General features: G+C 42.9%; 1 protein-coding gene across 8 annotated transcripts in view; it reads right to left on the bottom strand.

The window, feature by feature from the left end:
* Positions 1-445: 445 nt before the first annotated feature.
* The window catches only part of MYH9 (myosin heavy chain 9), an 84298-nt gene continuing 72258 nt past the window's right edge, over positions 446-12485 (bottom strand). For all 8 annotated transcript variants that reach the window (XM_083400717.1, XM_083400715.1, XM_083400714.1 and 5 more), the window contains 15 exons: positions 12251-12395; positions 11546-11752; positions 10971-11075; positions 9547-9699; positions 8835-9083; positions 8215-8427; positions 7075-7287; positions 6796-6957; positions 5958-6086; positions 5236-5324; positions 4908-5031; positions 3503-3711; positions 2630-2738; positions 1939-2111; positions 446-1833 (listed from right to left, as the gene is read on the bottom strand). In XM_083400717.1, the coding sequence (XP_083256843.1) occupies positions 1716-1833; positions 1939-2111; positions 2630-2738; positions 3503-3711; positions 4908-5031; positions 5236-5324; positions 5958-6086; positions 6796-6957; positions 7075-7287; positions 8215-8427; positions 8835-9083; positions 9547-9699; positions 10971-11075; positions 11546-11752; positions 12251-12395 (2398 nt within the window). In that variant the 3' untranslated portion in view covers positions 446-1715. The remainder of the gene's footprint in view (positions 1834-1938; positions 2112-2629; positions 2739-3502; positions 3712-4907; positions 5032-5235; positions 5325-5957; positions 6087-6795; positions 6958-7074; positions 7288-8214; positions 8428-8834; positions 9084-9546; positions 9700-10970; positions 11076-11545; positions 11753-12250; positions 12396-12485) is intronic.

Below are 12485 nucleotides of genomic sequence, written 5' to 3'. Positions count from 1 at the left end.
GCAGCACGCGGGGACTCGCCGATCAGGCGGCTCAGTTCGGGGGCAGCTTATGGGCCAGTTAAATGGCCTTTGTGGGCTGCTTCTGGTCCATGGGCCTTAGGTTGCCGACCCCTGTTCTACAGGAAGGGTATAAAAATTGCTGAGTCATGCAGGAGATCTGGGATTTTTGTACCTTCATGAAAAGAAAAGTCTGAAGATGGCTAGTATAACCCTGCAGTTATTTCATCAAGTTCACTCATTCCCTGCTCTCCAACATAGCTCCATACCCAATAGACAGATCTCTGCTGATGACAGATGGTTTCAAAACAGTAATTTGGCACTGCAAAAAGTTTCTTATTAACAATATATATCCCCTACTTCTTGTGCTAGTTTCTCTAGTGCTAGACATTCAACTGGGCAGCTCCACAGCATTCAGGCACATGGTACACAAGCATACACAGAAGACTGCAGCACATGGACAATCTTTATTGTTAGAGGAGCACCGGTAATCCATTACTGACTCTAGTGGAGTCACCGCAGAGGCACATGCTAAGGCACTTATTGTATAAAAAAGTTTGCAGATTTATTTGTGACAGCAACCAGGACTGGAGGCTCTCACAGTGGAGAGCACTAACCATACAGTATAGGGTAATCTTATTTTAATTTGTCATTTGCTCATAAGTCTAAATGCAGCATATACAATATGGTTAAGTATACAGGTAAATCCAGCAACCAGTGTACAGTGTAGAAAAGTAAAGATTATCTATATAACCGCAGTCCCCATAGAAAGGCAGTGATAAAGACCTTTATTTTTCTTAATTACTTATAAACGAGAGATACAAAGGCCTTCAATGTATAATCTGTGCAGATTAAAATGCTTTTTTCTTTAATATACTCTTAGTCACTGTGCAGAATAACTAAACCCATCCCCGATTACAGAGCTGGATGCTTGGACATCACAATAAAGGACTTTGTTCACACTCCATTCAAAACCCACTAGATACTGTCTGTTACCATTAAATATATTTGGTCCCGAATAGATTCTCCAGCAAACACACAGGAAAAAACTTTGCTGCTTCCTTGGTCTGCCACTAACACACCTCTGAGAAACAACGCAACACAGACACCATTGCACTTCAGATCTGTCCAGACATTAGCAAAAAGAGGGCCAACTTAAAACTCTCTTCTAGGAAAAACTTCCTAGACTGTATGGTCTTTGAAAACATTTAGGAGTCATGTTGGGAACACTTGTTTTTCCTGTTCAACATGACTCCCAAACTGGCTAGGTGAGTAGACCGAGGAGGTTGGAAATGTGAGGTCACTGAACATGATTGCCAAAAGCAAACAAGAGGAAGGGGACGGGACAAATTCCCTGCATCTATCACAAACTCGTTATTGGAAGAAAATAGTTGATTTACAGCAACGAAAAGGAGTCACCCCACCCCCACCCCTCAAACTATGTAAATTCCCCAGCAGCCATGGCAAGGACAATGAATGCTACAGGCCTCTGTAGCTCCCAGACTCTGATTGGGCTGCAGACTCTTTGGCATTCAATACAAAAGAGCTTGGAAGCTGGGAGGGACAACACTAATGTCATGGCTCCAGATATTCAAGGGAACGTTTCAATAGATGTGCTCCACTTCCCCCGGCAGGTTTTAGAAGGGTTTGCAGAAGTCCACTGGACAAAGGGAGGGTGGGTCACTCCATCATGTGTGACCCGGATCCACAAGGCAGCTCTATTCAGTAGCTTTGGCATCTCCAGCATCAGCCTTGCCATCCACTTCCTCATCAGATACTTCACCTGCACCCTTCCTGCCAATCCGGCGTGTCACTACAAATGGCATGTCTCCCCGCCTGTTGAAGAGAGTAAAAGTGTCATGCAGTGTGGAAACTGGCATTTCATCTTTGAGTAATGTGTACATTCATGCATTCAGTAAATATGACAAGAGGGCATCTTACCTGAGTTTGCTCTTCAGTGAGCTGACCTCACGGTTCATGGCATCAGCCGTTTCAGTGACATCTTCTAGTTCCCGCTGCAGCTTTCTACGAGCTGCATTGGCTCGCTGTGCCTCTTCTTCTGCCTCCTCCAGCTGGCGTTTAAGTTGCTTCAAACGGACATTCACCTTGTCTGCCTGCAAAGCAGAAAAAGGAGATCTCTCAACACTTGTTCATTCACTCCTGAACATGGAAACCAACTTGGAATTTTTAATCTGAACTACATGGATTACAGTACCTAGCAGCCCTAGCTCCTTAAAACCTAGTTTCCAGAATCTGGATTTTAACCTTGTGAAGTTTTTGCCATTCTGCAGCTATGCAACCTATGATCAGAGTTTTCTTCCTTCTTTCTAAGAGAAGCAGTCTGAGCCAACATTTGGGAGTTAAGTAATCTTGAAGCTGGAAATTCTCTAGGCTGGCACTGAAATGTCCATTACCAGACATCATGACATGTGACATTCATTGCTAGATGGGTGGAAATTTTATTGATGTAGAGACTCTTGCAGCCTCCAGCAAAAAAGGTAGAGAACAGAAGTCACTGGCAGCACCCTAAAAGCTTGCTAACAGCTCCAACAGTGTTGATGGGATTGCAGGGTAGCAGCTACCTGCCACACAGCTCACATTACCAAATGCCAATCCTCAACACAGCACATACCTGATCCTTGTACTGCTCAGCATTACGCCTCTCATCCTCCACTTGCAGGACAACATCCTTCAGCCTCTTCTCAGTACGTCGCACCTGCTTGCTGGCAGCCTGGCGCTCCCTGTAAAGAAAGTACCACATCAGATTGATGGAAGAATTCAGAAGTAGCCCAAGCTTCCATGTTTGGAGACATTCCTAGATCCCATGCAAAGGAGATAACTTGCAGAAGGAAAGTGGTAAGAGTGAGCAACTCGCAATTTCCTATGACGAAAGAATAATGCTAACGTACTGTGCTGCTGGCACCAAAGCTTTCAAGGCCAAGATGGAGTATTTTGAGAGCACCAGCAGCCAGGACTAAGTTAAACAGAAAATGGGTCACTAAGCAGGTATCCTATGGGCATGGTCTGCAGTCTGAGCCAAGTGCCTGTCAAAGTCAGGAGAGCTCTTGGGTTACATGGGACTAATTTGTGCCAATTGCATTTCAGGTTAAAATGAATTCGTACGACACAACCTTCCACAAGCAGTAACTGTAGAGACAGAAGATGCATTGTAGCTGATTATGCACTTCAGTGGCTGTTTGGCTGTTTTACCTTTTATTCAGAAGGTTATAATGCCTCTACAGAAGGATTTAAGTGTGCAAGATTTACTAGGCACTCTAGAGAAGATTGAGCAATCACAGGCACCATTGATAATGCATGTGTGATCCTTGAAAGTACTTGCTAAGAACTGCATGTGACCTGGCCTTATAAAGAAACAGAGGTCAAGAAATACTTCAGTGCAGATTTCTTCACCCAAGTTAATGACAATATTTCACAGATATTTTTTTATGACTGCACCCATACATTAAGATGCAGGATGAATGCATGACAGATCACAAGCACCTACTTTGTCTCAGCATCCAGCTGTTCTTCCAGTTGTGCTATCTTTGCTTCCAGCGCAGTAATAGAAGACTTGTATTTTGACTTCACAGCACTCTCCATTTCCTGAAGCTTGGCCTTAAGTTCCTTGTTCTGACGCTCAAACTGCTGGCGAGCATTTTCATTCTTCTGGGCATTACTACGCTCTGCATTCAGGTCTGTGTTTATCTGGTCAATCTGGGGAAGATAATAAGAAATTGGTTAAAGTCATGGCTAGTTTCTGAATACAGTCTCCTGAAATTTTCATATCTAATCTCTGCCTCGCTTTCCATCTTCTATTTGTTTCCTTTGCTCTATAATCTTGGCATTCAAAATGTAATTCTGTAGACAAGGCTTGTTCTCAACCTTAATAACTTCACAATGTCTAGTTTTTCAAAATAATATTACATTCATTAATCTACCTTTCCTTTTAACAAGCAGGCATATTTGATTCTTGCAAGCAGCCTACACCAAGTAGTCAATGCTCACCTTCTGGTATAATAGGAATAGGCAGCAAATTTCTTGGTCAGGAGTGGGGAAACTGGCTCATGGACCTAATTAGGCATGACATCCATGCTCACATGACACCTCTGACATAACATATGACATTTAATAATAATAGTAATAATAATAATAATAATACAACGTCTGGGCAGCTTCTAACACACATAAAAATAATAAAAATCAAACATTAATAGTAACTATCTGATACAATATTAAAAAGTCACAATAACTTTAAAATAAACAACAAAGGCTGATAAAGGTGTGGCTGCCATCACTTTTTGCAGGTGGTTTGCAATGGCTTGCAATGGGCTTAAAAGGAGAATCCCTTCCAAGTTGCCACATGATGGCATAATGTTGTCAGGTGATCGGCAGTGGCGTGGGCCTGCCCACTTGTCAAGGTGTGTCTGCAAGCAGGGTGGGGGGGAGATCCAACCCACTAGCTGGATCAAATTCCCCAACCTTTCAATGTAAAGCATCAGCTGAGTTGAAAGGAATAGCATCACACTATGATTCAATATACTGTACTTCTCTATGTGCTTCTTCATTCACCATCCTATTGGCTTATCAAACCTAGTACTATCTGTCCTGACTCTCACTGACTTTCCAAGACCACAGGATTGGGGTTAGTCTAAACTAATATTCAAGGTCCTTACCAGATATTAAATATAGGACTACATAAATGTAAAGCACGTGCTCTCATCAAAGAGGTTTGTCTGGGATTTGAACCCAGTATCTTTCGCCCCCCAAAGTGGGAATAATGCTCCAAAAGCATCAAGGCTCTGATAACACGCTGCAGCACAAATGAAAGTGATACACAGTAATTTGGATGAATTATGGCTGGGAATCCACCAGCTGAAGCCCTCCGCCTCACGGTGCCTTTAAGCATGTACCTGAAGATTTGCTTTCTTAAGGCGGTCGTTCACCAACTCTGTATTGCTCTGCTCTTCTTCTAGTTCTTCCTCCAGCTGAGCTATTCGAGCCTCCAAGCGTCGCTTTTCCTCCAAGGCCAGAGCTCTGAGAAGAAAACACACAATGGGATAATTAACATAGTGCCCTTTCGTGAAGGATGCTCAGTAGTAATGACCATAGAAATAGTCAACATTTGTAAGCCATTCTCAGCACACCACTTAAGACAATAAGACATTACAAGGCACCCTTTCCACAAGCCAACTCCCACAACATTCCTTGTCCCTGAAGGGAAAAAGTGCCATTACTCACCCTTTGCCACTACTATTGGCAATCTCATCAGCCAGCTCATCCCGCTCTTGCTGAGCCTGGCGCTTGGCACGCTCGGCAGCTGCAAGTTCCTGAAATCAGAACAAGATGTACATGGACTAAGGGTCAAAAACAACTTATTGCCAAATAGGAGATGTTATATTACATGAAGCACATGAGAAGTATCTGGAAGCCAGTTATAACCTACGAGCCAGCAGAATGCTCATCAAGAACAGGAAGCTTCGCCTCACTCAGAGTCAGAGTGACATTGTGAATCTGGGGCACAGCACTCTTGAGTGTCATAATAAATGGCTAGTGATCCATCAAGGTAGTTTGTGATGCTACAAAGTGCATCGAATGAGGGTTGATATTGTTTAAATAGTCAATGTATCAAACTGCTGAAATTATGCTTGAGAGAATGAACTGGAAATTGGGAGGAGGGGGAAGGAGACTATTAAACTGGCCCGAAACCAGGAAAAAATAGTCTGTTAAGTGCATGAAGGAAATACCTGAAATACACCCCTAGCTGGGAATCCAGCAGCTGATCTGATCCACATTAACCAAAACAATAATTGTGGAAGGGCTTGGATATGCAGTGAAGGTATTAATTTCCAGGAGCTCACCCACTCCCTTTTCTCTGAAGGCAACCTCTTCCCTCCCATACCCAAAGGCCTGCTTTGGGCAAAAACTCAGTTGAGTATTAGCATTTTCTCGATTTAGATTACCTCCTGCATTTGAATCATCTCTGCTTCCATGCTCTTCAATTTCTTTTCGTTCTCTTTTGCTTGTACCAAAATTTCTTCTCTAGAGGCACGTGTGTCATCCAGCTCCCGCATGTAGTCCTTCATTTGGGCCTAAAAACCAAACATACCATATCAGCCCACTTGGCCAAGTAAAGTCTATTCCAACCTTTTGTGGATCTCTAAGGCAGGGGTCAGCAAACTTTTTTAGCAGGGGGCCAGTCCACTGTCCCTCAGATCTTGTGGGGGGCCAGACTATATTTTGAAAAAAAAATATGAACGAATTCCTATGCCCCACAAATAACCCAGAGATGCCTTTTAAATAAAAGCACATATTCTACTCATGTAAAAACACCAGGCAGGCCCCACAAATAACTCAGAGATGCATTTTAAATAAAAGAACACATTCTTGTAAAATGCTGATTCCCAGACCGTCCTCAGGCCAGATTTAGAATGCGATTGGGCTGGATCTGGCCCCCGGGCCTTAGTTTGCCTACCCATGCTCTAAGGTCTTAGACAAATATTCTTTCCCGGCCTGGCTACCCAAGATTCTATTTAGCTAGATGTGTCAGGGATTGAACCTGGGACACAAAGCACCCTGTCTACCAATGATATACCCAAAAGAAAACTTATTTTGTAAGAAAAGATAAAATCCCAATTGAAGATGTAAGTAACTATCTTCATAGGTCTTCTTGATCAAAAAAGCAGCAACTGGCAACTAAGTGATAAATCTGTTCTGTTGCCACAGTAAATGATTCACTTTCCCCATCTCATCTCACTGTAAGGAAAAGCCAGTCAGTAACAATGGAATGTAAACCCTCACCTGCAACTTCCTGAGCTGTTTGATGGCTTCCTCACGACTCTTGTTGGCAGAGTCTATGTGGGCCTCCAGATCTTTTAGATCCATTTCCAGTTTCTTTCTGGCAGCCACAGCAATGGAGCGCTGCTTCCGTTCATCTTCCAGCTCCGCTTCCATCTCTCGCACCTGAAAGCGGGGTCAAAGCACCGGCAGTTTAGCCATGAACACAGGCCTCTTCCCTCCTCCCTGAAGCAAATGAAGCAGGAAGGGGTTGTAAGCCTGCTGTGCTTTCTGGAATGTTACCTGTCTTGTAAGCTGCTTTCTCTTTTCTTCATTCTGCTCATCACGGGCCTGGAGATCCCGATCAAACTGTGCCTTCATGGCTTGCTGGTTCACTTCCAGGCGCAGCTTGGCATCTTCTGTGGCCTGTAGCTCATCCTCCAGCTCTTCCAGCTGAGTCTTCATCTCCTCCACCTGCTGCTCCAGAGCTCGTTTGGACTTCTCCAACTCATGGACCTACAGCACACACACAAAATCAGTTTCTCCCAGACTGACACAGCCCTGCTTTTGCTGCCTGGTACATTTATAGGTTTTAAGAAAATAGGTTTTAGGTTTTAAGAAAATAAACAAAAATTGACATGTCTAGTGACCTACAATATTTCTGTGTGCATAAAGGCATAGTTACTGCTATATCCTAATATGCCTCTTGCTTGGTCCTTTCCCCTTCTGTCCCCACCTCTTTGTCTTTTGTTTTAAAAACAATTTATTTAATAAATCAATAGAAGTATTTAAGTATTTAAAAATGGTAGTGAATCATTTTTAAAAATGACCAGAATGTGAGGGATAAAGGCAAACAGTCACTTTATTGCCAACTTTCCACCCATCTTTGACAATCCCAAGTCCCTTTTGCTAAGGGTTATTATCAGACTCTGAACGGCGCAGAATTCTGCCTCTTTATCTATACTCACTTGAATATGCACATATCCAAGCTTTGTTTCCTAACACCCTTTGGTGAGTAGGCCGAAGGGGTTTATGATAAAGCAGCTAGGCAATATTGCACAAAATACTGGCAGAGTTCCACTGAAATCTGACAACAACTTTATCCTTCTAGAAATGAAGATGCATTGAGTAACTTAGAAATGCAAGATACTAAAGCTTTTCAAAGCCTGTATGATCTCCCTGTGCAAAAAGGCTTTATTAGTTTATGTGCCTTCATACTGGGTAATAATTCAGCACTTTGAACTGAAAAAGTCAATGGTGACATTGTTGCTTTCCTAGGCTTTACAAAAGATTGCATGCTGCTAGCACCCAACTCATTAGCTTTCATGTCTTATTGCAAGTGAAAAATAAGCCACTTTTAGCAAGCCCTCTTCTTGCCTAGGACATGTCTTAGCCAACATCCTTATTACCCCAGCCTGCTGTACAGGAATGCCATCAACTTACACTCTTGCCAACATCATCCTTTGAACTCATCAGATCCTCCATCTCTGTCCGGAACTGCTTATTGACTCGCTCTAGCTCTGCTTTCTGTTCAATTGCTTCCTCAAGTGCTCTGGCCAAGGAAAGAGCTTTTGTTTCCTTCTCACGAGCTTCTGCCTCAGCACGATCCCGCTCTTCAGCATATTTTGCAGAGATGGTTTTCTCTTCTGCCAAAAGCTGGAAAAAGGGAAATCAATGGCACTGTGAGATTTCCAAAGGAAAGGTTTGCTATCCCCACTTGTTCCATCTGTAATGGCTTGACTACCAAGGATAGGTCATCTGGGTACCAAACTTAGCCACCAATTCTAGATATGTGCCAGGATTAAAGCCAAATGCACTTGTCGGCTTCCACTTAAAAACCAGCTAAAACAGACAGATATTATTCGGGACTATTACCAGTTAAAAGTCAAATTCAGGTACTAGAGTGAGGAGAGTTGATATTTGCTTACAACTGTTCACAATTGCCCTTCATCTATGGGAGAAAAAATGTGCATCTAAAATATGACACGTTTCTTTCTTTTTTTCACCAGAATCTATCCTAGGTGAAGGAGAAGGACATTGTTGAAAGTTATAACTAAGTGTACCTGATCAAACTTCTTCTGTTTTTTCTCCAGGTTGGAGACTATCTGCCGCTGATGATCCAAATCCACAGAAATATCATCCAGCTCCTGCTGAAGCCTGGTCTTTGTCTTTTCCAGCTTGTCATAGGCAGCTGCCTTTTCCTCATAACGTTGGGTCATGGCCTCCAAATCTTTCAGAAGCTTCTTCTTTGCTTCTTCCACTGACTCCAGACAAACCACACTATCATCCATTTTCTTCTTCATTTCTGCAATCTATGTGACAGAAGCAAGCGGGTGGGGAAAAGGAATAATTAATTTTTTAAGGAAGCAAAGAAAAGATGTGGGGATTGAACACCATTTTGCAACTTACAAGTAACAGTGGGTCACTAAAAAGAAACCTATATATTTTTTTGAAGGTATGAACTATTTTTAGGGAGAGTGTTCCACGGTGAGACTTGCCAAAGCAAAAGCATCATCACTTGCTGACTAAGATGCAACAGTGGGATGTGACCACTGAATTCCAGGAATATTTCCCAGGGTTGGACTGTTTCTAGGACAGCTCTATCAGACATCAGAAAGACAGTTCCTATTTAATTAGACAAAACAACTTTCAAAAGAGCTTGTTTTGGCTACCAAATTCATATTTCCCATGCAGAATCCAGCATGCCATTCAAAAGGCATACTACTGCCTTGTAAGCTACATTTGGACATTCTTTCCTCATGTCTTCTAGAGTACCTGAAGCTGAAGGACAGAAATCTGTTTTTCCAAGTTCTTCTTTGCCTCCTCCTCTTCCTCTAGTTGCTCTTTGAAGCTGTTCTTCTCATCTTCCATCTGTTTCAGCTTAGTACTGAGGCTCAGCTTCTGACGAGTTTCCTCCTGAAGTAACTCCTGCAAGAGCCACCACAACAAACATTTGGTCTCTTATGATGAAAGGTCCAGTAAAATTTTCCAAATATATATCACATCTGAAGCAGAGAGAACCTTAAGCAATGGCGCAATACCACTGAGCCAGCTGATTTGTTCCCAGAAATCAGTTGGAGTGACCCACAAAATGTAGTTTAGTAGACTAGTGGAGATACCCCCCAAAAGTTATGTGGCCCTTGGGATGAATTGCCAGTGGAAGCCCACATTCCAATAGCCGCACAAGGCATTTGGAGGGGAGGAGCATTACAGACAAGCTGTTATAAGGAGATTATGAACACTGGTATATCTAAATTTCTCTAGATTTTGATCTGTGTTGCAACTATAGTTACAAAAAGAAGCTAAAGTTAACTACTCTTAATATAAAGCATTGCCAAACTCCTCAGAGATTATAGATTATATGCAGAAACCTGCACCCCCCGTACCCTGAATCTGTCAGGCATGGTTAGCCCTAAAATCTGTTCCTGAGCTTGGAACGGTGAAGAGGGGATCAAGACTGCAGTTCTCCTGTGCTTCTGATGTTCTCAGAACACCTTCAAAATGTAGCCTGATTGCAAGTACAATTCCCTGCTCCAAGCTTGGAAGGAGGGTTGGGGCTCATCTATGTTGCACTGTGCTTCCAAAACATGGACCATTAGGAACCACAGACAGGCCTCCTCCGAAGCCTGAAGTTGTTCAGAGCAACTCTAGAGCTCAATGTGACAGATATATCCCCATTAGGGAAGGAAGAAGATTCTGGTGGTCACATATTTTGGTTACAAATATCAACCGCTATTTGTGGGGACCTCATCCGCTATTCTGCAGTCTATATTTTTCTGTCAGTCTAACAGATTTGTCATGATTAATCAGGTTTATATATTAGGAAAAGGTACCCCTGACCATTAGATCCAGTTGCGGACGACTCGGGTTGCGCGCTCATCTCGTTCTATAGGCCAAGGGAGCTGGTGTTTGTCTGCAGACAGCTTCCGGATCATGTGGCCAGCATGAATAAGCTGCTTCTGGCGAACCAGAGCAGCGCACAGAAACGCTGTTTACCTTCCCACTGGAGCAGTACCTATTTATCTACTTGCACTTTGACGTGCTTTTGAACTGCTAGGTGGGCAGGAGCTGGGACCGTCACAGGGATTTGAACCGCCAACCTTCTGATTGGCAAGCCCTAGGCTCTGTGGTTTAGACCACAGCACCAACTGCGTCCCTGCCGATTTTTCACCTATTTCTGTAGCACTTTAAAGCCTCACCTGTGTGTCCTGTAGCTGAGACTCCAGCGTAGAGAAATCTTTGGCCAGTTTAATTGACTTGCTGTCAGATTGATTCAGAAGACCAGTGACATTGTCCAACTCAACCTGAAAAATTAGAAGAAAAGTCGAACCAATCCCATTAATAAAGAGTTTCCATTTACTATCAATTTTCCCCTCTGCTGAGCAGGAGAGAAACTGCAGCATCATCATAAATCACTCCATACTAGTTAAGGCTAAACAACAGGGGTTTTAGGCACCTGATGCCCATCAGAACTACCACCCACCACTTCAGCTATCGGCTTATTGTCCCCTAGTTGGTGTAAAGTTAATCAAGGGGTAGTGGACTAATTCACATTATCTCCAAATGAGCTTTTTGTTTAATGCAAGTTACTGGGGCTGAAAAGTAACAACATAAATACGGATCATGTTAGAACAGCTAAGAGTCAAAACTTCAGGAGGAGTAAAGCAGCACTGCAGCCCCAACCCAATTCTCCCCACTTCTCCCTCTAAATTCTGTGCTAAAAACCAGAACACAATGAATAGGAGGGCAAAGGGAACCAACACAGGAAGCTCACCTGCAATTTGTTAACTCTCTCAGCCAGCTCAGTTCGTACTCTCTCCCCCTCTGTGAATTTCACTTGTAGCTCTTGAAGTTGAGTTTCACCCCTCTTCCTCTTGTGCTCAGAGTCTCCTTTGGCTTGAAGAAGAACTTTCACCTCGTTGGACAGCTCAGCACGTTCACTCTCTAGTGCCTGCTTTGCCTTTTCAAGGTTCACTTTGACCTGAAGGAAACGGGAACAGAAAGCTTTAGTGTGGTCTTTGCAGAAAATTTGATTTCACTAACAAATTCATAGCCTGTTATTCCAAATTGTGGTCCTGATGCAAAAGACAGATTTGCAATTTGGGCTCAGCATCCCAAACACTATTTGAACAATAAATCTGTAAGTTTCCACAGCTGTACAGGCGATGCTATGAATTAAAGCTTCATCCTCACTTAGGCAAGATGTTCATAATAATAATAAAGGCAATAAAGGATAATAAATGGCAATAAAGGAAACTAAAAAGATTCTAGGTAGTTAATAGGTGGTAAGCAAGAATATGCACAATTCAGCAACATTGTTCTCTCAAATTACAGGTAACTAGCAACTTATGCGCATTTAATTTGAGCGCTTTCAGCTTTACACACTTGGGGGGGAATGGAAAAATCTCTGGGCAGCTCCCAACAAAATAGTAAAAGCACAATATGTTGCACACTAAAAACTTTCCAACATCTCACACACCCGTTTAGTCTGCTCCAACTGCTCTGCCAGTTCTTCCACAGCCTGGGCGTGTTTCTGCCTCATCTCCTGGATCTGTGCCTCATGGGTCTTTGCCTCATCATCCAGAGTCTTCTTCAGAATAGTCACTTCTTGTTCACGTTTTGACCTTTTAAAAAGCCAGATATATTTCTATTAGATAGTAGTTGAGAATGCAGTGCAATACGTGTTCCAAGGGTGCAGTTGGAAGCTTGGCACT

The sequence above is a fragment of the Podarcis tiliguerta genome (genome assembly GCF_965153285.1).
Source record: "Podarcis tiliguerta genome assembly, chromosome: 10".
NCBI lineage: Eukaryota > Metazoa > Chordata > Lepidosauria > Squamata > Lacertidae > Podarcis > Podarcis tiliguerta.
The sequence above is the reverse complement of the archived record's forward strand: the minus strand, read 5'-3'. Positions and strand labels throughout refer to the sequence as shown.